At 37.0% G+C, this 26,745-nt stretch overlaps 1 protein-coding gene across 1 annotated transcript; it reads left to right on the top strand.

Moving 5' to 3' along the window:
* Positions 1 to 30: 30 nt before the first annotated feature.
* Positions 31 to 26,745, top strand: ube2ql1 (ubiquitin conjugating enzyme E2 QL1). The gene is made up of 3 exons (XM_028461476.1): positions 31 to 255; positions 731 to 1,672; positions 22,498 to 26,745. Exons 2-3 carry the CDS (start codon positions 953 to 955, stop codon positions 22,627 to 22,629), a joined length of 852 nt encoding a protein of 283 aa, XP_028317277.1. The 5' UTR covers positions 31 to 255; positions 731 to 952; the 3' UTR covers positions 22,630 to 26,745.

The following is a 26,745-nucleotide window of genomic DNA, read 5'->3' as shown; positions in this document are numbered from 1 at the left end:
AGGAGGAGGAGGAGGAGGATTACCGGGGGTTGGCTCGTCCTCGGCTGCATTAAAGCACAAGCTGCAGTAGCTACACACACACACACACACACACACACACACCTACCTACCTACCTAAACGCGGCTCTTGTTGAGAAACGGACTCGATGGTGGAGCCCGTTTGTTCTGTTTTACGTTGTTTTTGGATCCACTGCGGAACAGAACTGGACTCAACGGTGGACAGTCACAGAACTCACGGGTTTTCACCGTTCCCCGGTAAGAGCGGACTGCTGGTGGTGAATCACCGGTGGTCGGACTGTGCTATAGTGTAGGCTTCTGAATAGAATAGAATAGAATAGAATAGAATAGAATAGAATAGAATATAGCGATGAAGGAACATACAATATGTGACTGTAATGCTGGACTGGTGATCGAGGTATAGTGTTTGTCATTGTGTTTATTTATTTAGCCTATACATAGCAGGTTTGATTAATATGTTGAATATCGGTGATGATAGACTACTATTCCCTTATCATCTGGTGCGTTTCTCTTTTTACTTTGTGTTTCCCATGGAAATGAAAGGAAGATCCTCTCCTGCGTTACGCACCGCTGCAGTGTCCTTTCACTTGTTGGGAGCACAAATGACGTGATGGCATATCGATCTGTTTGATTAATTATTGTGATTTCACTCCTGTTTATTCAGCGTCTCTGTTTTCTGTGCTTTTTTTTATTTTATTTTTTTATTTTGTAGTGGAGGCGATGCGCACTGAGGAGAGAACAGCGCAGTGATCGTGAGCGGACGGAGGATTGCGGTATAAGCAGCAGCAGCAGCAGGTTCATCATCATCATCATCATCACCATCATCACCACCACTGATAAATTCAAAAGGTCGTGTCTGCGACTTCCCAAAAGACGTGATTGTCGCCCCTGGTGCGGGGGCATCGGTGAGGGATTTACAAGTCAATAGAGAATTATGGCCACCCTACTGCGGAAGATCGGTCTGATCCGTCTGCACGACCGGGACACCGAGGACCCCAAGCACCACCAGGGCTCCTTAAAGGGGACCAAAGGCAGCCAAAAGAACAACAAGAACTGTCAGAACACCAACGAGACCAACATCCTGAGCACCCCGGAGATTAAAGCCAGGAAGCTGGACCAGCACGTCAAGGACAAGCCGCCCGGGAAGGATAAACAGGGCAAGGATGCCAAGGAGAAGCAGCTTCAGCTTCAGCAGCAGCAGCAGACCGGTGGAGGTGGAGGTGGAGGTGGAGGGGCCTCCACCATCCCTCCACTGGCCCCGCACCGGCAGCACTGCACCCAGGTCCGGACACGGAGGCTGATGAAGGAGCTGCAGGAGATCCGGAGGTTAGGGGATAACTTCATCACGGTGGAGCTGGTGGAGGATAACCTGTACGACTGGAACGTCAAGCTGCACCAGGTGGACAAGGACTCCGCGCTGTGGCAGGACATGAAGGAGACCAGCACGGAGTTCATCCTGCTCAACGTCACCTTCCCCGACAATTTCCCCTTCTCTCCGCCCTTCATGCGGGTGCTGACCCCCCGCTTGGAGAACGGCTACGTGCTGGACGGAGGGGCCATCTGCATGGAGCTGTTGACCCCCCGCGGATGGTCCAGCGCCTACACTGTGGAGGCGGTCATGAGGCAGTTCGCTGCCAGCCTCGTTAAAGGACAGGTGAGGGGTACCATCACTTCTGTTAACATCCATTTCAAACAGATGCATCCATGCGTTATGCGTAAATTACGCACAGAAAGCCATTTTGTGCACAAGACAGCTTTAATCTAACACAAGTGTCAAACTCAAGGCCCGGGGGCCAAATCCGGCCCTTTAAATCTCCCAATTTGGCCTGCAGGAGACAGTAAACATGACTCATTGTGCAAATCACCCACTAACTCTTACACTGTAAAAAAACGATTTATTATTTTTCATTTTGCATCGTGATTAGTGCTTTGGCTTATTCATTATGGTTTCCTCATTTATCTTAGTTTTCTAAATCTAACTTCTTGATTCAAGTAAAAACTGAAAAAAATAAATAAGAGTAGTGTTTCACTACTATCGCAACATCCGGGGTACAGCTTTCCCAGCATGCTTTGTGGTGTTGTTTCATGGACTATTATTGCTTCCAGCTTTTGTTTTCCAATACATCACATTACTTATACTGCCACGCAGTATGACGTGTCACCATTAGTAACCTTGGTAACACTAGTGACATTTCATCTTAATCTGTTGCAGTATTTTACATATTGTTGTACACCATGGTACGTACTAATAAGTATTTATTTCTTTATATGTTGCAAAGATAGAACGTCAGATACGATGAAAGTAATATGAATCAAAGAAAACTTTAGGGACTTAATTTTTTTTTTTTTTTTTTTAAATTAAACAAAAAAAACACCAGAAGAAATTCATCATCCACCAAATTTAGCATATAAAAATGTAATTATTGTGCATGAATTGGGGTTTAGCTTACCTTACAATGCCTGTCCAAAGCTATGAATGTGAGAGTTATGAACTAAAAAAAAAATGGGTAAAAATCGATTCTAAAATATTGATTGCAAATTGTAAGCTGAATTTGATTGAGTAGATTCTACAGGTTGTTTTTTATTTATTTTTATTTTTTTACAGTGTAGGTTTCTCAGTCCTTCTAAATACAATAAATGTAATGAAACTGCACAATGCTTTTTACAGGGCTCAGTTTTCCCATGCCTTTTACACATGATGGAAGTAATTTTAATCTCAAATTGTTGTAAGTACTGAATTTTTCCCAAATCCTACAATTTTCCTCAAAATTTCCCCAAATTAAATAAAAATTGGTCACAAAATAGAAGAAAAAAAAATTGAGTGAAGATCTGACAGGGACCGATAATCTGTCACTTTGCTTGGATATCGTCAGTGCCTTATACATTCTTTAAATACTATTATTATACATGGAAGTGCAAACTACAGCATGTGAATGGTAAAATTGCTTGTTTTCTCCCTATAATCTGAGATTAAACTGGTCCGTATTTGGCCCCTGAACTAAAATGAGTTTGACACCTCTGATCCAACATATGAACAAAAAGAGATGTACATTTATATTTGCTTCATTGCCCTGATTTGAGGCTCAGGTGGGAGACAGGGTTGACTCCTAATTAATTGGTTAGTGGTTTGATTCCTGACTTTGCATTTCTGTGTGTCCAGATTAGATTATACTTTATTTTATACCACACTGGGGAAATTAACATATTACTGCAGCCAAAGACACAAAGAGCAAGCAAGAAAACTAAATAGAAAAATGCAGAAAGGAAAATTAAGGGGAAAAAAAATAATATTATAAATAATAGATATTGGACAAGATAAAAGTACAGAAAATATATTAAAAAAAGTGGTAAGTGGGGTTTTACAATGAGTAATGGGTATAATATTGCACATAGAAGTGGCATAGGTTGCTCCTATAAATGATGTCTAGCACCAATAGGTTTGTCCAAATAAGTGAAAGTCATTTTTCCATGATTAAATTATTCATGACTCAAGCGTAGCCTAATCTAGATGTGGAGATCTCGCGTAAGGATTGTGTCTGTATAGTTATTCTATAGAGGACAAACTATGACGATATTATCGGCACGTTATTGGTAGGGGGGTGCAATGCATTGCCATGAATCTGACGAAACAACACGTTTCACGATACAATATATTCCAATACTAAACAATACAATATACATCGTAATATCAGTAATTACAGATTTGACCTTTACAAGTACAAAATGGTATGAAATACATTTAATTGTTTTGATTTGTGAGAACAAGTAAATGGTAACTCACTTTAATTCAAGTACAAATATTTAAAAACAATTGGTATGTTTATCAATCTGTCAAATTTAATTTTTCCAAAAAGTTTAACTTTTGCTTCTACAACAGATTCTGATTCAGTTAAGTTCTTAAAGGAACCACATATATCTATTAAAGTGCCCAGTTTGTTTTAGGAAAATAATATGGGTGTAGGAAAAAATACTTTCGGCGATGTTACGTCGTGCGATTCTCGGATCGATTCAAAAATGCATCCATATCTATTTTTTTTTAACTTTTATTTAACCAGGAAAGTATTTTCCACTGCAGGAGACATTGTAACTGCACAAAGAAGTGCTGAAACCTGGGCATGTTGACCAGCTTGTGTTTTTTTCAATAAAATCTAAAAAGAAAGTACTAACTTTCTGCATTTATGTGTTGTTGTAAGCATATATTTCAGTTAAGTTGCACTAAAGTCAAAGTCGGTTTAAAAGCCACAGGCAGATTGTATGTTATTTTATTATTTTAAGTTGTTGGCACATGTTAAAGCCAATGTTTTGAGTGTAAAATATGCCAATAAAATATATTTCATACATAATGTTCTCTTGAAGGTGTACACATTTACAGATTAGTTGTTTCTTAAGACATATATATATATATATATATATATAAACTGCAGGTATCGTATTGTGACCTATGTATCGGGATACGAATCGTATCATCAGATGCCAGGCAACACACCCCTAGAAAATAAAGTGAAATCAACTTCTAAGCTAAAATGCATTGAGGAGTGAGGTAGTTAAAGATGGTCTGATGTGGTTCACTGACACCTAGGGACCGTGCGTTTACGTGCTATGCATTTGTTAGTGCAATTAAATGGCTTTTTTGTTAAAAAAAAAAAAAAAAAAAAAAACATGATTTGAAAAAATAATTTTGGACATTTTTTGGATCGATACTGTAAAATAATTGCACGGTGAAATATCGCGATGTATCGCCAATTTTTTTTTTTTTTACACCCTTAGTTATTGATATTGGCTTCCACCAAAACTGATAAATAAACAGGATTTACTTCCTTGATCAACCCATACATCTCATACGTAGATGCCTCATCACCCATGGATTTGTATTTATTGATTTCCAAACGTTTGATTGTTTTTCCTCATATATAGCTATGACAGAATGCTCTTATCTTGTAAAAATGCCATTTTTACCACTCGAATGCATAATTACTAGCAACTATCGTCTCAGTTATACTGTACACCAAATAAGTTCTAAAATATTAACCTGAAATCCAATATTGTTCATCCCTGTTCTTGTTCTGTATTGTTGGTTGGATGATTTACTGTGGCTCAGTTTTCAGCCTGTGTGTCAGCCCTGACCCCTCACTGACTCCTCCCACTGTGGTGCAATCAAACCCATGATTGTGAATAATATTAATCTTTATGTGGCTTTACGACAGCCATTTTGCACGAGGCAGCCTGGCTGTGCTCACGTTTTATCACCCTCCATAAATCAGCATCCTTTGACAACAAAGACCTGCCGCCATGCAACGGTAGAGCTGCAGCCTCCATGCATCTGTTGTCTTATCAGGTTATTAGAAAAACGGAGGAATAAAGCTATCATTTAGCTTATGGAACAATCGGGGTGGGGGGTGTAGATGGAAGAGGGTTAGCATGGAGTGTAGACCTCAGACCGTCTGGATTATGTAATCTTTTCAAATCTGTTTTTCACATTTCCAGTGCCCTTCAGCTGCAGCCATGCAATTTCAGAGGAAATGGCTGCAACTTTGAAATGAACTCAGGCCTATAATCATATAAAATCTCTGTAGATTTTTCTCCTCCCTAACCAGAGAAGGATCGTCTTGTCCTGTTTGTTTTTTTTCTCATCATGCTCTATTCGTCACATATAGTCCCTGCTATACGTTCTCTTTGATGGTCCTTTTGTGTTTTGACATCATGTGACGATAGAGAACGAGAACGATGAGGCGTTCTGTAAATGCTGCTGGATTCTCCTGCTCTGCCTGAGCCACTCATTGTTGCTTCTTTATTTATTTATTTTTTGGTCATTGATGATATACTGTAACTACTCCCCAAGTCCTCTGTGGTCATCGGACATCTGTCACACATAGGTCAAGTAAAAAAGGAGAGAAGGTGAAGCGTAGCTAGCAGGCCTGCAGTGTTCTCTCATTATGGTGCAGTGTCTTTCCTTCCCTGGTTCACTAATGGAAACAATATTGATTAATCATTCCTGTGTGTGCTTGTGGGCATCTCTTTTCCCAGTTTTACTCCTGTTCTTGTTTTCTGGGAGGTGCAAACCTCATGTATTGCGATAGCCAATGAACACAGACCTATACACTCTCTCTCTATATATATACTGTATATATAGCTGAGAGAGAGAGAGCTGGGACTTTGGGTTGGGTTGGTTCCTAGATTACTCCTATTTCTTCAGGGTTTTTTGAGAAAATGGGGGTGATCCTACATTAATGTGGAAACGGGGTTCTCAGAATCAGGTTTTTTTTTATTCACCAAGTACAGTTTAAAAACAGCACATGGAATTTAACATGGTAATTGGTGTGAAGAACAGAAAAAGAACAAAAAACAAACCAAAAATAATAATAATAATAATAATAATATTTATTCATATTGCACATTGTGTTTGCACTCAGTGATGGAAATGATTAACACACGTTTGTTGTTTAAGCTCATTTATTGTTTTCATTCATTCGATCATATACCTAAAATCCATTTCAATTGGAAAAACTTTGCTTATCGTGTCAAATATTGTTCTGCAAGTCCCACCACTTATATATATAAAAACCTGAACACAGTACCTGTATATATTGATTCACCCTTGGTCTTTGTGTTTGCATGACAAAAGTGGCTTGTTTAAAAGCTCCTACTATTTTTAGTGAGCAGATGAGGGCTGTGGGACACTGAGTTCAAAGTAAACAGAGTTGCACGTGTTCTTACCTGCACACGCAAATAGACACAAAGACTCAGAAAGGAACAGACATGTCGAGCTCAAGGCCCCGTCGGCTAAATCCGACATTCGTAGTCCAGCCCACTGAATGACTGCATGAAGGGAAAAACACAGAGAATTAACTTGGGAGGAATAATCGATGTATACATTTCCAATAATGATTATTTAAATGGTCAATTACACAAATTACTGCAGAAGGAATATCAACAGATTTTTAAAAAGCTGTGGTTGAGCTGCTGATTTAGTTTATTAGATATAATGAAATGGATATAATACATCATTTAGAACAGCTGCGTTTGTTTATTGTATTGTTTATGTCACAACTTTGGCACTTTACCATACAGCTTGAATGCAAATGTTATGGTTTTTGTCATTTTATTTAAAGACAAGGCAATGCAAATTAAAAATTCAAATAAAAAAGTTCCAACAGTTTGAAAATCAATAATAACATTAAAATCAACATTTAAAATGAGCTTTAAAAGCCTTAAATCAACAATAATATGATGATAAATCTCCCTCTCAGGCATATGCAGTAGAAAAAAAGATTATCTTTAACTTGGATTTAAAAATGTTCACCCTGACTTAAGTTTGTTCCACTTGCAGCGTAACAACTAAAAGCAGCGTCACCGTGTTTGCTGTGAACTCTGGGCTCAACTATCTGACCTGTGTCCATAGATCTGAGGGAGCTGCTGGGTTCAGACCTGACTCACGTCTCACTGATGTTAGTCAGGTCTGAACCTGATCTGTTAGTGGTGAGAAACAAAGAAAATGCTGTGAAATGTGCGTCAATAATCAATTCATGATCAAATGACAGTACCTATAATTGTAATCGCATCATGAGCTAAACCTAAAGATTCCCACTCTTAAAAAAAAAAAAGAAAAGAAAGTATTTTAGGTCAAAATATTTGTAACTAAATTCTTTGATCCTAAGCCAATTCTCTGATATCTGTGGGCAGTAAGAGTATAAAGATTAATTGATCTAGATCGATTAATCGATTGTTTGATCAACAATTTAGTCAAATCGATCTAAAGAAGAAACATTGATATCTATCGCCATTTTGCCTTCCGCTTTCATTTTTTGTTAAAACACCAAATGTTAGTTGGTAAGAAAAAATCTTTATCAATATTGTCTTTTTATTATTTAATGTAAAAAAAAAGATTGTGGCAGGCTTTGTGACATCGGCAAATATCGAATCGTTGTTCTAATAATCAATATCGTATCGTATCGGAATGAAACAGGTGATTTACACCCCTAGTGGTCAAATGTTTACACAAGCATAAACAAGAGCACAAATTTGTTATGACATTGAGCAGTGTTTCTCAAATGGGGGTACGTGTGCCCCTAGGGGTATGCGATGGCACTACAGTAGGTAAGTTGAAAATGAACAAACTTTCAAAAAAATGGTGTTTTGCAATGTTTATTCTTAGTTAAAAATGATAATCATAATAATGATGGTGAAAATGATTTTGATTAGAACATGAACTGAAAATACCAGAGTCTGCCTTGGTCCCACACCAGGTGGCAGATGACCAGAAATTAGGGCTGGGCAAAAAAAAATTGTTTTATCGAATTTGTAGATAAAAACGATTCAAGTTAAAAAAAAAAAAAAATAAATATATATATATAAACATGTGTTTACCCTCTGAGTAGCTATATGTGTGCCACAGACATATTTAATGTTTTATTCGCCCTATGCTGAGATACTAAGGGAAGAGTTTATTACTTTTCTTAATCAGAACATTTAAGCTACTGTGAAGGCGCTGTTGCACTTTTGCTTAAGCCTGGGTTAAAGCTTGAAATTGTTGAATGACAGAGCCTCATTTACTTTTTATTTTGGGATTGTTCTATGCATTTTTACTCTTGAGGACAATCACAACAATAATTGCATTGCAAAAAAAATCAAATCGAAACGCGAATTTTTCTTTAAAAAAATTGCGTTTTTTTTTTTTTTTTTTAGGCAAAATCACCCAGCCCTACCAGAAATGATTAAAAACTATAGAAAATAAATCTATTCAAGAAACACAAAATTCTGTTTAATTCCACTTATTTACAAAATGAGATCCTTTAAAATGTGTGTTATCACTCGCTCATCCTGTGCTCTTTTTTATAGTATTCTGAGCAAAATGTTGTAGTCAGAAAAACATAGTGTATTTGTGCGGATGACTGAACTTTTCTAGTTTGGCCTTTGTCAAGTCTATTGAGTTTGAAACATTGTTTAATAGCATCACCTCCTGTTACTTATCTTTTTTCACATGGAACAGAAGTCTGGGTCACAGCCAGTGAATGAGAAAAGTTTGTTGAACCTGAGTAAACGGCATCGAGTTTGACCAGCGTGTCATTGGATCCTGTTTGGTAATTGATCTGAGCTGCTCTATTGTTGGCAGTGCAGAGGTAGTTCGCTAACGTCTGTCGGAATTCTATGGCACCTAATACTGTGTGTGACCTGTTCTCCTCCTGCAGATATAGCTTTAGTCTTTGATAAATGCTATATTGTTTCTAAACTTTCTACTATAGCATTGTTTCCCAAACTCTAGTGCCCCATGCACCCCTTCCCCTTTATTTCTTATGGCAAGTACCCCTTAGCTCATGTACATTATTTATTTGTGTCTGTAGGCTCGTCTAAACTCTTTCCTGTGTCTCGTCCAACATTAAACCTTAAATTTAGGCCTTTTTATTCATTTGTTTCTGATGTTTTGCTAGTTTTAGAATTTGAACTTAACCTTTTGGTGTATTTTAAAGAGTTGTGCCATAAGTTATTATTGATGGATGAGGAAAAAAGTCTGTGTGCAATCTATAATGTTAAATGGGGAATCATTTAAAATTGTTATTTTAAATTGATTTGACTATGCCATTGTAGTATAATATATGTATGTATATTAGGCTTGGGCAATGTCTCGAGGTTTCTATTTTGGCGATATAGAAAATATCTTTATTTAATAGCTCATTTAGTCATAAAATACTCATTTTAGGGGTCAATACTTCTCAGAACAGCGAGAAAAGCACAGTTAAGTAGATTTCTGAGTGCGTCCTAACCCAGTCCTTCCATTAAACCAGCCACACTACAGAACTCACTCACACGTGCTGTCCCTTATAGGAGAAAAAGCCAAAAGTGAACCATGTGCAGCTTTTTGTTAATAAATATGTCTTTGTGGAAATTTTACATCAGCAAATTTAACCCAGAATTTTCCTTTTGGTAAGAAAAATATTGAGGTTTATATTGTGTATCGCCATTTTGAGAAAAAAATATCAATATGGGTTTTTGTTCATATCGAACGGCCCTAATGTATGTGTAATTTCTGCTTTATATCCTGTTAGTCTGAAAAAGGTAGTGACTCATATCCATCATGGATTACTTTTAATTTTATCCGACAGTTAAAGGGTTAAATACTCTTATGTGACACTATAAAAGCTGGGATAGAGTCCAGCTCCGCAACAAACCTGTTGAGATTATAAATATTAAGGTATAAAAGTTAAATCTATTAATGACTGGATATCAACGATTACAGTTTTGCAGATTTGTCTTGTTTCTTCATTACGCAGCGCCCCTATTTGGCCAGTTTAGGTCACGTGACGAAAACTAAACATAACCCTAATCCTATCCCTAAAAATGGTTGAAATATTGGGTTATAACCTAACCTTAACCTTAAACCTAATGGCACGTTCACACCAAACGCGTCCAAAGCGCCAACAGCATCAGGTTTACATAGACATTATATGGTGGACGCGCTTCTAGTAAAAGGATCCTCCACTGCTTTCCTTACAAATGTGGCCTAAAATCTTTTAAATGTCCTTATTAGAAGATCTATGCCTAAGAAAACACAATATTTTTTACCGTATTTGCTTTATTAGCTTTTAAAAATGGGACAACTTTTTAAAAGCTGTGTTCCGCCATCTTGAAATCACATGATCGATGACATCACATGGCGCCATTTCCTTGTAAACGTCCCATTGTTTTCTGTTGGAGTGAAACATTCATCCTGCTTTATAGATCATTTAGCAGCTTTTTCAGTCAAAATGTCAATTTCTGCTGCTTTTTATTGCCCTAAATAATCAGGAAAAGTTAGAGATATCGATGTAACCTCTTTTATTTACCGAAAGAGGATAAAACGAGTTGTGAACAGAAAAATAATATATGACCGCAGGGAGCGATGGTTCCAACCAGGGTTGGGGTCAATTACATTTTTCAGTTACAATTATGTCTTCAATTACCCATGTTCAATTACAATGACCAGCATTTTTCCCCAATTGCATTGAAATTACAATTATTTTTCATCCTCAGTAAGTAAATTACAATTTTGTTCTCAATTACCAAAGTTCAATTACAATAAATGACAGTTACTGAGTCTGAAATAAATAATCTAATAAAAGTTAACCTTCCTCTTGTGTTAGCTTCCTGTTAGCATCTCTTATAATAACGCTTCCTAAATCAGCTGTAAAATACACTAAAAACAAATATATATCATCTAATTTATTTCCTATCTATTGATTACCTTGTTAGGCTTCCTAATCAATAATAATATAGGTTTTAATATTTTTGGTGTGGGCGTCTGAGCCTTTTTTGTATCAGTTTATCCCTAGATTTATTTATTTATTATATGGTAAGATGTGGGAAAGCTTGATATGAAACATTTTAATCATTGTTAACTACATACTGTATGTAAAGAACTGTACATAGAACTGCAACATGGTTCCCCAGTTTTGCGTTAAATTATGATTGACAATTTTTATAGAATTTTCATGGCAATTACAAAGTCAATTATCTAAACTCAATTACAATTTAATTACGATTACGACAGAAGCAACAAATGACAAAATTTACAATTCTAACTACACCATAGTTGTAATTAATTATCAGTTACGTGACTACAATTATAATTAACCCCAACCCTGGTTCCAACTTTGCGGTTTAGTAGTAGACGATGAAGCAGAGAAGAAGAGCTCAGTGTGCGGCTGATGCTTTGGTGCCTGAAAATAGCGAGTAAATCAGACTGTTTTGTTAGCCATTGATCTTCGAATGACGATTTTTCAAAGACTTTAGGATTCTTTTTAAATAACACTAATAGACTTGGGGGAAAAAAGCGTTAGGGCCAAAGTTGGCAACAGTTTAAACTGTATTGTCACTGTGATCAACACTACACAGTCATAGAGTGTCAGACCTGTTTCTGTTACTGTGAAATAACCATGGAACTAAACATAACAACCCTGGATCAACCTGTCACTGCGAAATGTTCATGGACATAATATTTTCATTTAAATGTTCACCTGCACTACTCATCAATGCACTACTGCACTATTATCTTATTATTATTATTATTGTATTTTTATTTTATTTCGTTATTATTATTATTATTATTATTTAGTTTGCACATAGTCTAACTACTCTTATATTTATGTTTATACTTCTTTTTTATTTATTTTTCTTTATTCTAGTGGATTGTTATTATTTAATGTTACACTATCTGAGAGAGCACAGGTCACCAAGACAAATTCCTCGTGTGTATTCATACACTCTTGGTCAATAAAGTTGATTCTGATTCTGATTCTGTATTTTTTCAATTGGTCGATTAAAAAAATAGATTACGGTCTCCATCCCACAACAAAAGACCCAATTTTTAAAACTCTTCTTGAAATGTGAAAAGTTGAAAATGACATTCAGGGATCTTTAATATGAAATATAGTTTAATATAATGGAGGAAGAAAAAAAGGAAATCCCAACTAAATCGAGCCAATTAATTAAAAACAAATTGGTGAACTGATTTTGCTCTTTGCCTTACCAGTCAGCTGTGGACGATGATGACATCGATTTCTGTTTATGTATCCCAACCTATTGGAGTGTGTGTCAGCATTATGCAAACTCCCGCCCCCCCCGGAGCAGTTTCCCAACATGCACTGGGGCATTTCCCTTTTTCTCCCATTGACTGAACTCCATTCACACGATTACCCAGCAGCCCCCTTTACATGAGTGTTCACCCTCAACAAGCGAGCGCTTAGCTGAAATAGATACACACTGACATGGCACTGCGTAGGCCCAGGGCGTTCGTTTAGAGCCACCACATTGCACACGCGCACACACAAACACACTTGTGTGGACAATTGTTCTCCCATAAACAAATATTTCTTATTTATTTATCACTTTTTCTTCCCCAAACTTATCTTATTCATACTAGTTTGTGCATCAATAATCAATTATTAAATTCAGTAACACTTTAATTTAAGTTTTAAACATAAAGGCTGACATTATGCTGTCATTATCACATGATGCCTGTCTTTAGCATGAATAAGGTGTCATGAAGGCTGTCATTAAGTGTCGTTTGTTACTCTAATCCCTAACCAGGGTTGGCGTCTATTATATATGTAATTGTGTATTTTATAATTAATTACAATTATGGCATAATTATAATTTAAATTTAATCAATTTGTTAATGCCGTAATTGTAATTGAGTTCTGATAATTGACATTGTAATTGCCATGAAAATTCTATAGAAATTGTCAATTATAATTGAACTCTAAACTGGGGAACCATGTTACAGTTCTATGTACAGATCTACATATATGTAGTTAATAATGATTAAAATGTGATTCATATCAAGCCTTCCCACATTTTACCATAAAAAAAACAAATTTAAATCATGGAGTATACCGACACAAAAAAGGTTCAGACCAAACATATTAAAACCTATATTTTCTTTGATTAGGAAGCCTAACAGGGTAACCAATTGATAGGAAACAAACTAGATGATAGATATTAGTTTTTAGTATATTTTACAGCTGATTTAGGGCGCGTTACCATAAGAGATGATAACAGAAAGCTAATACTTTGATTAGATTATGTCAGGCTCAGTAATTGTGATTAATTGTACTTGAACTTTTGTAATTGAGAATGTAATTGTAATTGACTTTCTGAGAATAAAAGATCATTTAAATTTAATTGTAATTGGAAAAAATGCTGGTCACGGTAATAGTAATTGAGTTGTAATTGAACAGCTGATATGAATTATGACAATTACAGGGGTGGGAACTTCCTCCCACTCCTTTACGAGTTTATGTATATTATATATGAAAGCATGTTAATTCGAAAAGAGTCAAGTGTATCTGTAATGTACATTAAACTCGGAATAAACAATCAATCAATCAAAACATGAGTAATTGAAAACTTAATTGTAACTGAAAGTTTAATTCACCCCCACTAGATCCCTCCACCTAACTCAAAAAATGCCAACATAGCTCCAAAGGTGTCATAATTTAGTGAACAACACTTAATGACAGCCTTACTGACACCTTATTCATGCTAATGACAGATAATGACAGCGTAATGTCGGCCTTATGTTTAAAACTTCAAGTAAAGTGTTAACTTAAATTAAAACTCATGCACTCTTCCTCCTTTTTTGAACGTCGTTTTATGTTGAAATGCTTCAGTGTTCCTCACTACAGTCACCCTGAATTGAAAGTGTTGAAAGTGAGGTTTGCAAACGAACATCAATTGTTTCTCAATTAGTAACTAACGTTGTCCAAGTCGGGCCTTGGCCAATGACAAACTGCTCCTATTTCAAATAACATGTGTAGCTCTTGGTTTAATGGGAACACAATGTCTGGGTAAGGATGCATCCTCTCTGCAATCAATCACTACAACAGTCACACCATTGAAACAATGGCCATTTGTCTATATACTGTATATATATATATATATATATATATATATATATATATATATATATATATATATATATGTATGTGCAAGCCATTGACAAAGTTTCAGGGCGATCAGACACTGCGTTGGGGAGATATTCGCTCCACGGACACGCAGACCGTTCTTGCATTATAGATAGATACTCAAAATTGTACAAGTACCAAGAAAAGCAACACAATTACAGTAACTCAGCAGTTTTCATGGTGCACTGTCTCTGCTGATATACTGTTAGCTTTGTATCTTTAGTTTAGAGAACGTACAGATCCACTGTTTGAGAGAGGAGGGGAACGTTGTTTGCTGTGGCTCTGTAATGTAATAAAACATGAACAGGAAGTGTTGATTCACCTCCCCACGTAATACCCATTATTATACTCACTCAGCAAGTCAAGCCTTCTGCCCTCAAAATAACAAATACTTAATAAAATAAACCTTGTTTCATTTTTTTTAATACTATTCCCTTATTCTGGTCGCTCCATGAAGGGGTGGTTAGCATAGCATTTGTCTCAGAGCTCATGTGCATATAGCATGTTCTCTCACTTAGTGCTTGGTTAGTGTATCTGCCCTGTCTATAGTTTTATTAATGAATGAACTTTATTTTCAACATGTATTAAGAAAAAAAAAATCAACAAATCATACACAAGTTTGAAAAATACGAGGGTAGTGTTTACACTTTTTTACTATCCCTACACATTTTACACGTATATATTGCACCTATACTACACAAATGTCCATGTAAATATAAAATTACTGTAAATACATATACACTACCTAAATATTAGGCTTTACACTAATCTGATCGGCTATATCGCATCAGCCGATATTTAGCATTTTATGCATTTTAATGTGATCAGCTGTGATGTCTTAATTTGCCGATCCGATCAATGACGTCTTTGTCGTGATGATGCTTTCTGTAGATGCTCCTGTTATATGGACTATAAGCAACGGTGGGTTTTGCACTGCCACAGTCAGTAAATATGTATTTGCTGCTAATGCTAATGCTAGTGGAGTCTGCCTCCACAGCTTCATCTCCAACTCTCTTGTAGTTGCTTCACAGCAGTCATTGAGTATGACATGGGACTCTGGTTTCATTCAACAGCTGCCAATCACTAAAAACAGCATAAAGCTGATAATCCATCTGCTCCGGTCTCACACGCTCCCTCACTCCGCACACTGGTCGAGCGACTGGCGCATTCATTCACAGTTAAAGGGCAACGCACACACACACACACACACACACACATTCTGACAACAAATGTTATGTTCAGGTCCTGCATGGAAATTATTCAACTCTCCCACTCCGTCACAGTCACAAGGCTGCGTTTAGGTCCAGAAACATTGGATAGTACCGAAGGATATAATAACCTGAATTCATATGATCGGCCCAAAAATCCTGATTGTGTAAACCTAATAAATATACTGTACATATTGTACCACTCTATAATTATACATTTAATATAGCCACATTATATAAATGTCCATATAAATAAATGTGTTATATATAATAAACAAACAACCACATAAATATATTGGTGTCCCGATCCAATATTGATATCGGATATTGGTCTGATATCAGCCAGAAAACGAATATCGGATTTTATCGGACTGCATCTAAAATCTCTGATATCATAACCGATATAATAATTTATTTTATTCAATTGTAGGATACTGTAGATATTACAGGTATGTTAAAGGTTAAAATGTATGTAACCAACTGGTTAATAATAAATGGGTCAGTTTTTCTCATCCCTGCTGTTGCTGACTATTGTTTTCTCTTTGAGTGACATCACTTGATCAAGTCTTTTCTAACATTCCACATTATAAAATAAGTAATAAAAGTATGTATGATTCGTGCTGTTATTGTATCGGATCCATATCGGTATCGGCCAATACTCAAGGCTGCAATATCGGATCAGAAGTGAAAAAGTTGTGTCCGGACATCCCTATATCAAATACTAAGCAGTTATAATGTAACTATTTTGATTATTTTATCTAGATCCATCCTCATACTTCCTCTTCTATATATACTTGTTCAGAAATGTGTTTTTGTGCTTCTTTTTAATCAGATTTATGCTTGTACTTTGTTTGATCTCATTCTCCAAACTGTCCCATAAAGTCCCCTCACTGCTCGTTACGCACACTTTAATGTTCATACTTCCCATTAGATTATAAATTCCTTCTCTTTCTGTGAACATTACCAACATTTTTTTTTTTTTTTTGGAAGTAGGTTATTTCTTGCTTTGCACATAATTTGCACTGTTTTGAATGTAACCAAATACATACATTTCAATGTGTGATTTTGTATCCCTATCCAGCATTGCTTATTGTCCTTATTGCCCTGTTCTGTGATGTGCATATTGGCTGTAGATCGATTTGGTATAAAAACAATGTATGCACGATTTTGGAGTTACTTCAGCAGGTTTATAAGATAAATGAATGGATGTTTACCATTAAAAAATCATGTAATCATCATTGCTCAGGATCAGTCGTATCCAGTTATCTTTCTCAATTAATGTGAGAAATGAGTTAAAAGTACATTTTGAGGTAATGTCATCCACATACAAAGGGAAAATTGCAAGTGAGCCCTTTACAATATTTCTATGTAAAACAGATTAGGCGCATGCGCGTGAGTGTGAGCCGTGCTGTGAAATGAGGCCACTGCAGCCACAGGAGCGGAAGCTATAACCTAAATCTGCAGATCATTCATTTATTCCCAATGGGCACAGGAAGTACAGAGCAGGGCAGCATAGTGATTAATTCTCCTTTTTGACTGTTTTATGTTGCATCCCAACATAGTGAGTGTTGGGTTTATGAGCAGCACCACAAATGAGCTGATGGTGTTTTTTTAGAAGATAAATCTTGTTTTTTTTTTGTTTTTTTTAAATGAATTAATCTCACGTTTAGACTTCTTTGATTAGATGCTGTTAAAATATTATCTCAGGAAGGCAAGTCAATTTAAGCATTGGACTTTCTATCATATCATTTTCTATCTCTAAAGCGGTGGTTCTCAAATGTTTTGGGCTCAAGTACCCCCTTTCTCTTATTTCTGAATGCAATTACCCCCTTTTGTCTGACTGGAACATTAAAACATTCTAATCAAGATGATTTCCATCATCATTTTGTGTGTTTTGGGTGTCATTTTGTGTATTTTGTTGTTGTTTGTCTGTTCTTTTTATTATTTAGTATATTTTGCTCTTATTTTGTCTGTTTTTGTTGTTGTTGTTGTGTGTTTTTGGTTATTTTGTATGTTTCATGGGTTTTTTTGTGTGTATTTTGTTATCTTGTGTATTTTTCTCTCATTTTGTGAGTCGCTGGTAATAATTAGTATGATTATCAAAAATAAACATGATAAAACCCCATATTTTTAATGATTTTATTTATTAATTTTCCCTTCTCTCCCTCAAGTGCCCCCTGTAGTGCCATCACGTACCCCCAATTTGAGAGACACTGATTTAAAGCATTTATAACTGCATTTACTGCCAACTTGTCACTTTTTTATTTGCAAATATAACTTTGACTTTTATGTCTCTGCTTTGTTAATGTCCATTTCAAAATACTGCTTAATATTTCAGATTTCTCCTAGAGACAGTGCAGGTTAGTATGCTATGCGCTTCGCTACATGCACCTTTTAGGCTGTTCAAGGTGAACAAAACTATCTTTGCTGACTCAGGGTTCTTTGCATATTTGGTGACTCACAATTCTAGTTAAAAAATAAATAAAAAGATGCCTCACATCCAAACATTTTAAGCTTACAAAGAAGAATGAAGACAAAAAAAAATCATACACCTTAAAGGTACAGTCCGTAACTGTCAGATCCCTCCCTCCCTCTTCCTCTCTGCTGCTCTCTTGCCCTGCCTCCAAAGTCCTTCCCTCAGAGGAGCTAACAAGCTAACTTTAGCACGACAGCGACATCAAAGTAATTTAACATGCTCTGTCAAAAGCATATTACTGCAGCGCTTCTCTTTCTCAATGTGCACACACCTCAGCAGCAGCAGCAACAACACAGTGTCACTTACAGCAGCCCACACAGAGCACACACTCAAACAAACAACACAAACAAAACATAATGTAAATTACCTTTCAAACAGAAAAGTCGCTAATTCCATCTTCTACTCCTCCAGACCATACACTGTAAAAAAGACGGCGCTACAGGCACTACCTTGCTATGAGCATTGCTGTGTTTTGGCCACTGCAGAAGGGGGCGGGGACTGTGAGCAACAGCTGTCAGACAGTCCATCAAACACAATCCTGGCTTTGATTGGTTCTTTTTGCTCGGTCGCGGTGCATTCTGGCACTGCTTATGGGAGCTACTTGTACTATTCTCTTGGTGTTTTGGTTTCAAAACATGCTAGTGTCATGGTCGCTCTGTTGCACTATAACCTTTTTATTTAGTACAAATGTACACAAACTGCTTTCAAAAATGGTTGGTCAGATCTGAACAGCAGATTGTTTTTAACAAAAACCCAGACATATTTTGTGAAATATCACATTGAAAACACCAGAACTAGACAAAACAATCTTGCAATCTATAGACTTGCCTAGATAGATAGAATTTTTAGTTGTGCAAATGTTTGTCTTGTTTTTAGTAATAGAAGTTACTGTTCTTGTCATTTTCTTGAAAAGGAATAACATTAAAGTCCACTATAGAGACTCTATCAAGGGTTTTGCTGAGTTTGAGATGAATGGCAACTTATCTTTGTCTGTTTGAGCTAAGCTATACATGCTAGCAGCAGGCGGTAGGTTTTCTACGCTGGTGGAAAAAAGGAACAGGAGTATGTATCAGTGGTGAGCAGTTTAGCTTTTGGCATTGGATCCAATAGGTGTTATTCCCTGAAGGAGCCCTTAATGTGTCTCAGAGGGAATTCTTTGGAAACAGACTTTAAGTGACATGTAGGCAACACGGTTTTCAGTTGTAATAGTGATAACTTCTCTGTCTTTACACTAGTTTTTTTCTTCTTTTTTTTTTTATTTAACCAGAAAGGCAAGGTAAAGACAATAAAAAAGAATTGCTGAGCATGCGTTTGGTTGTGTAATGATGAGAAGGACCAAGTCTAGATATCTGCTTCTTGGTACGTTCAGATAAGATTGTTCTGCATGTGTTACTGGTATGACTCACACTTTATGATTCTGCTCGCGTTCAGTAGTTGTTTTTATTTTCAAATTCATCCTCCTACGTTTTCTTGCCAATAGCCTCGAGTAGCTTTATTGTTCCAGGCAACACCCACGCCATTTTCCCTGCCCCCCCCCCTCCATGTTATCCTATGTATTTTTACTATCCCAGTCTGAATGGGAGGATGGGCTAAAATATGCTGGTGAATTGGAAATGGCACACATGATAACACCGTCTATTTTAACCTCAAGTACGATTAATTTAAATTGGTGCTTTCTACACATTTACACTCTTTTTCATCATTCTAGCACTCACCATATCTCCTCAGTTCTCATTATTCTGATCTTTATAGGTTGTAAGTCTTTAATCATTGATGTCATTGGCTGATCCGCATCAAAGCTGTTTGCCTCTTCAAATCCGTTCACTCTCTGTCCGTCCACTATCTGCGTCATCCGTGGCTCAGTGGTAGTGAGTGAGTCGCCCAATAACCGAAGGGTTGGGGGTAGGGATGTAACGGTTACCGGTATCACGGTAACATTTCAGACGCTGAAGGTTACCATTTGTTTTAATTACCATGGTAACCGCCGTGGTTGATAACCACAGTGTGGGACGTTTTTTCATGGGAAAAATGTTTCCGGGGACCGCTCATTTGGTGCACCGCCCTCCTCCTCCCATCCTGACTGCATTAAACACCCTCTAATCCAACGCGAACAGAGTCTAAAGTGCCGAAAAACTACGCAAATCATCACTGACTCCTAAATACAGAGCCACCAGACTTTAATATATAATAAATCTATTTAAATATAAATCTTGGTGAAATTATTTCAATTTATCAGTGTTTTTTCAACATTTTGAAGACATTTAAAAAAAATACAGTGGTATACCAATAACCGTGTTAATTTTGGTCACTTTAACCACTGTGTGAAATTTTCATACTGTTACATTCCCTAGTTGGGGGTTTGAATCATGCACACTCAAAGTTATTGTTGTTATGTGCTTGGGCAAGGCACTTTACCCACATTGATTCCTGTGAATGGGTATAAATTGTTCATGAATGTTGGTGGTTGGTCAGAAGGGCCGTAGGAAATGTGAAATGGTAGCCATGCTATGACTGGTGTGAATGAATAATGCTTTCTGTAACTTCTGTAGTGTGTTTTGAGTGACCTCGAAAAAAGCACTATATAAATTTAAGCCATTGTTATTATTATTAACATTATCCACGCAGACGACGGTGTGGCCCCGCGACCCTGAAATAGGACAAAGCGGGTCTGAAAATGGATGGATGACGGTGTGGTTCATTTGTCTTAAAGGAGTATGACTGCAATGAAGCCTTTTTAGAAGATCTATTATCGAGAAGAGAATCCTACTCCATTTGATCTGATGCATTTTGCTGTTTTGTAGTGTTTTATTAAAAAACAAAACAAAAAAAACATGGCGGATTTGCAAAAAATAACAAAACACTTTTTTAAAGTGTTTCCTTTTTTCCTCATCTCTCATTTCTCAAAACGATTTGTGAATAATTCAAAATCCCTGATTATATCAAAAACATCAGATCTCATGGACGGAACGAAACCTTTCATCAATTAATCAGTTAAGCTAGCTAGCTCCTTCAACTTGTAACGTCGCTAACACCAGCTTCAGCGTTTATATTCTAACTCTGCTAGTAATACCCTGCAAGAATTATGTATGTTTAATGTATTGTTCAGTGTCTCATTTGTCACACTATTTTTAAGATTGTCATTAGTTCTTAATGAAATTTTAATGTTTTTGCCCCCTCTTTGGTTTTGACATGCCATGCTATTACTGTAATGTTACAATGATTGCGACAAGGCTTATTAATACAGTAAGTGGCAATTGTAGCTTTTAAAAGCCACATTTATCGTACCCTAAAACACTTGTCTGCATTTATTAGTAGCAGATTTGTGAAAACATATTATCCATGGGGGCTAATAGGAGAGAACTAAAAGCTAAATTATTGATGCTAACATTTAAATAATGTTAAAAAAAATAGGTTTTTGGCGTTTGTAATGAGTTGGTAAATTTGCGTAAAACCATCAAACAAATGAATACAGCGCAGAGGGATCAGGTATAACTATTACTGGCAAGACTATTTACATAGAGTAAAAATGCAAAATGGCTTTTCCCATTTTGGAAATCATATCTATTCAGGAATTAGGCTGTATCACTTTAGTCATCTTTTTACCTTATAAGAGACTAAAAGACAGTTTGGTTAAAATCAGAATAATATACCATTTAGTTTTTTTTGTACCCGCTTAGCTTTAATATATGGCTACAGTAGTTTTTTAACCCACAACGTTCTGTGTTGGAAAAAAAACTCTCATCATTGATCAACATAAAATATTTGGTAACACTTTGAAGTTTTATACATAAGACTGACATAACGCTGTCAATATTATGAACAAGGTGTCATGAAAGCTGTTAAGTGTCGTTCGCTAAATTATGATGCCTTTGGAGCTATGTTGGCATTTTTTGGGTGAGGTGAAGGGATTTGGTGGGGTTAGGTAGGGTTAAGGTAACAAACAACAGCGTAATGTCAGCCTTTACGTATAAAACTTCAAAGTAAAGTGCTACCAAAAAATGTCTACACATGCTGTTGAAATTCAAAACTATATGTAGTGCAATCTTTTTGTGGCAACTAGGCATGTTTTATTATTGCAATTAAATTAAATAACTGCTATTATTGTATTGCATAATTGGGACCATCACATCCCTCCCTAAGGAAGGGTAAGAAAACTTTATTTAAGAGAGAATATATGAAAGAGAGGGCAGTGTTACACCTTGGTGAGGGGCAAGGGAACAGGGCGGAGTGAGTCAGGGTTGGACAATGGAAGGACATGTCACACATACAAGAAAACGATTCCAGGTGTGAACGCTTATATTGTCTTTTCCACACTAAATTTACCTTGTTTTGTCCTTCCTTGTGTTTCTGTATTTCGCAGGGTCGTATATGTAGAAAAGCAGGAAAGTCCAAAAAAGCCTTCAGTCGCAAGGAAGCCGAGGCCACGTTTAAGTCTCTGGTGAAGACCCATGAGAAGTACGGCTGGGTGTCCCCACCTGTGTCTGACGGCTGAGCACCGGACCCTTCGACGCCCCAACCCCACCTCCCCATCCAGTGCTAGCAGGACAAACCCAGCTAGCCATGACGTGCAAAACGTCACACCACGCTAACTCAACAATCTCTCATCTTCACCATCCACTCGACAAATTCTTCAGAACTTATTTTTGTTTCCTTTTTGCTTTTGTGTGTCTCCATGTTTTCTTGTTTGAGTTTTGTCATTTGCACTGAAACGGTCGGAGCGCTGACACACATACACACACACACACACACACACACCAACCATGGTCACTTCTCTACTAAGAAACGACTCATGGTTCATCTCTCTGTCGCCTATGGATGCATTCACCTGTTTGGAAAGCCTGAATGGAAAATGTACGTGTGTGTGTCACTCCGTCGGACATTAAACTGGGAACGCGTGCTACTAATGAGGGATTTTGATGTCTGTACATTTTTCCAACACAGACCAATGCATGTGTCCGTCAGACAAATCGGGCACACGTGTGAAAGACTACTGAGGGAACTCATCTTCCTCTCTGTCCTTGTTTCCATTCTATCCTCATCCTCTCTGTCGGGTCATTTACATATAAATGAAGCTGTTAATGTTTAATAGACGGGCATCCACTCCTTCATTTCCCCTTTTTCTTTCAACTGTGCCGTTGCTCACAGCTCAATGCAACATGATTGTAATTTACATGGATCTGTGCTCTCTTTCTTTCTCTCTCTCTCTAACCGTATTCCTCTAGCTCACTCCCTCACTTCGTTTCTCTCCTGTGGCTAAATATAGCATTTACTGTTGCGTAGATGGATATTGATTTCTAACAGAGGGAGAAAACGTCACAAAGGCTTCATGCAGAGACTATGTATGATAAATAGAATGGCAGTGTGTGGCGAGGACTAAGACTAGAAGTTCCATAGTTCCTGCGAGATTCATTTTGTCTTATTTTTTAATAGTATGTTGCGGTTTCATTTATTCAGACAAGGTTTTTCAGATTGTTTTTATCTAAATATGTCCTGAAAAACCTTGTCTGGATAAACGAAACCTCAATTAACCATAGAAGCTCCGTAATTTAGCTACCAGATGGTTTCAGAGGAAACGAGTTCTGATGTGTGTCTGTGAGAATGTGTGAACAAGGGAGACGGCCCCTTTAAACCAGAGGGGAAATCAGATTTACTGTGAATGACACTTAAGCCCAAAGGGAGTTCTGCTGTTTGGTGAAATCGAACCCACCGTCTCGTTATTAGTACTTTTAATGTGCAGTTGTGATCAAATATCAATGTGCACATAGCGTTCTTAATCTACATGAGAAAAAAAAAAAAAGAAGAGGTGGTAGGAAATGACGCTCCAGGCGCACACACAGACAGGCACACACACACACACACACAACGTGCAGGCGTTCGTACGCCCACCTGTGGCCTCGACGGTGCCAGTAACACCTAGTAATGAAGACAGACAGGGGATGGACTGCTGCCAGTGTGGATGGCCTGTTTCTAGGAGAGAGGAGGAAATGATGATAAGTGACTGGGAGGGGGGTGGGGGGTAGAGTACCAAATGGTGCAAGCTTTGATCACTGCCTGGGCTACTTGTTGGAAATGTCAGGTGTCTTGAATAAGAGCCGAGGATACAAACGACGTGCTTTACCTCCTGTGATTTATTTGCTGTGGAAATATTAATGATTTCCTCATTTCCATCCATTTTCAAGGACCTCATGATGAAAATTCACGTCGGTCTCGATCAATCAACGATTCAGCTACCCAGGCAGGTCCGTCCAGTCCAGCTTGTTGTGTGTGTGTGTTTTGTTTTGCTATCTGCTAGTGAAATGTCAGTCCAATTAGCAGCTTTCCCACTGACATTTCTACAGAGCGTCATTAGAGACGAGCAGCCACAGCAGAAGGATGGAGGGGGGGTGGCGGTGCTGGGGGGCTCAAATTTCATCACAATCCCCTTGAGGCAGTGGGGAGGTGATGTCAGGGTTGGATTCAATTACAATTTTTAATTACAATTGCATCTTTAATTCAAGGTCCCCACGGTCATGAATTTAGGAGGAAAAAAAAAAATGATTTTCCAGTCTTGAAAAGTTATGGAATATTTTTAATTGTTTTGGAAATGTTCTGGAAATATTAATTATTTTATTTGAACGTTTAAAATGTGTTAAAACCCAAAGATGTTGAGCGTTATTTCAAAGTGAAAATACTGCATAATTGAGCGGGAATCACGAGATCTCACAAATTCATGCAAATTCACTCCCCGCCTCTTTTATAAAACTGCGTAGCTAAGATCACTTCAGCTAGCGTACGTTAAAAAACCCGTGGAAATTTGGTAAAAAGTTTTGAAAAATTGTGAAAAAAGGTGTGGGAATCCCGTTTGTTACCCATGTTCAATTGCAACTCAGTTACAATTACGTTCACCAGCATTTTTTCCAATTCCAATTCCAATTACTGTAATTATTTTTCGCTTTTAAGTCAATTACAAGTACGTTCTCAATTACTAAAGTTCAGTTACAATGAATCACAATGACTGAGCCTTTAATAAAACTTTACCTTCCTCATGTGTTAGCTGCCTGTTAGCATCTCATGAAATACACTAAAAATATTATCTATCATCTAATTTGTTACTCATCCCTTGGTTACCTTCTTAGGCTTCCTAATCAATGAAAATATTGGTATTAATATTTTTGTTGTGGCACTCAATTAGAATTATATTATTGTCATTGATTAGAAAGCCTAACAAAGTAAACAATAGATTGAAATAAATTAGATGATATTTGTTTTTAGTGTATTTTACAGCTGATTTCGTAAGAGATGCTATAACAGAAGAGGAAGGTTCACTTTTATTAGGTTAGTTATTTCAGGCTCGGTAATTGTGATTAATTGTAATTGAGAACGTAAATGTAATTGACTTTCTGAGGATAAAAAATCATTATAGTTGAATTGTAATTGAAAAAAATGCTGGTAACTGTAATTGAACATGGATATTTGAAAACGTAACTGTAACTGAAAAATTTAACTGACCCCAACTTTGGCGTCTCTTTTTGCACCGTATCAAACACAAACGCCTGTTATGTCTCTGTGTGTGTGTGCGTGTGCGTGTGCGTGTGCGTGTGTGTGTGTGTGTGTGTGTGTGTGAGTGAGACACTCCCATCATGGAAAAAAAAAAAAAGAGAAACAAAGACATCTACACACCATCTGGTATGTGATTGTGTACGAGCGTGTTAGTAGTCTTTGAAATTGGCCTAGTGTGTTCAGGGTCGGTGGTAATAGTGAACTCTCTCGGCCTGTCACCAGAGAAGACAATAAAAAGCCAACTCATCTTAGGACAAAATATCTAAAAAAAAAAAAATATTTAAAAAAAAAAAAAAGCTGAGTGTTTGCTGGTTTCAAGAGAAATAATTTTGTGATCTAGTTTAGAGTGGTAGTTTGCAGACACTAACTGGGTGAACTGATTATGTTGTATTATATCTGCATGTGATATGTGATTGGTAGCTAGCTACTGTATATCTTTTTTCAAGAAAAAAGCAAAAGGGGGAAAAAAGAAGAAAAAAAAACTTAAAACAGAAATGCAAACGCTTCTCTTTATCTCTGTATTTTTTATTTCTGATTTAAGGTTTCTGTACTGTATGTGTTTGATTTGATCTCTCAGAGCGTCCTAAAAACTGTCACATTGTGTTTTATGAATGTTTATGTTTTAATTTATTTGTGGTTGCCAAAATAAGATTTGAAGCATGTTGCAGGTATTGTCACGAAAACAGGGACAGGTTAAAAAAGAAAAAAAAAAAATTGTGTGGTCAAGGGATTTCATGGAAAAGAAGGACTTAGGAGGAGGTTGTGAAGAGTCAATGGTTATAATGGGAGAGGATACAGTTTAAAGTCTCCTCCATGATGTCACTACCACCCCCTTCTCCTTTGGGTGATGAAGTCAGCCCAAAGACGTGGACTGAACGTTCCCCTCGTTCCCAGTATGGGATTGACATGACCTCCCTGTGCTTCAAATCTAACTCATTAAGGGAACCTGACCTGTGATTGGTTACACTGGGCAACTTGACTTGAGCGTTTGTTCTCAAAGGTTCAAAAGGTGAAAGGTCATCGCAAGACCGAACAGGAATGTGCAATAAAAAGTTACAGTTTATTCAAA

Source organism: Gouania willdenowi, chromosome 11, assembly GCF_900634775.1.
Source record: "Gouania willdenowi chromosome 11, fGouWil2.1, whole genome shotgun sequence".
NCBI classification, from domain to species: Eukaryota; Metazoa; Chordata; class Actinopteri; order Blenniiformes; family Gobiesocidae; genus Gouania; species Gouania willdenowi.
The sequence above is the reverse complement of the archived record's forward strand: the minus strand, read 5'-3'. Positions and strand labels throughout refer to the sequence as shown.

What these genes read in the sequence shown, in the direction of transcription:
- ube2ql1 (XM_028461476.1), top strand. Translation starts at nt 953, where the DNA reads ATGGCCACCCTACTGCGGAAGATCGGTCTGATCCGTCTGCACGACCGG. An exon ending in CCAGCCTCGTTAAAGGACAG is followed by an intron (nt 1,673 to 22,497) that starts GTGAGGGGTACC and finishes TGTATTTCGCAG; the next exon opens with GGTCGTATATGTAGAAAAGC.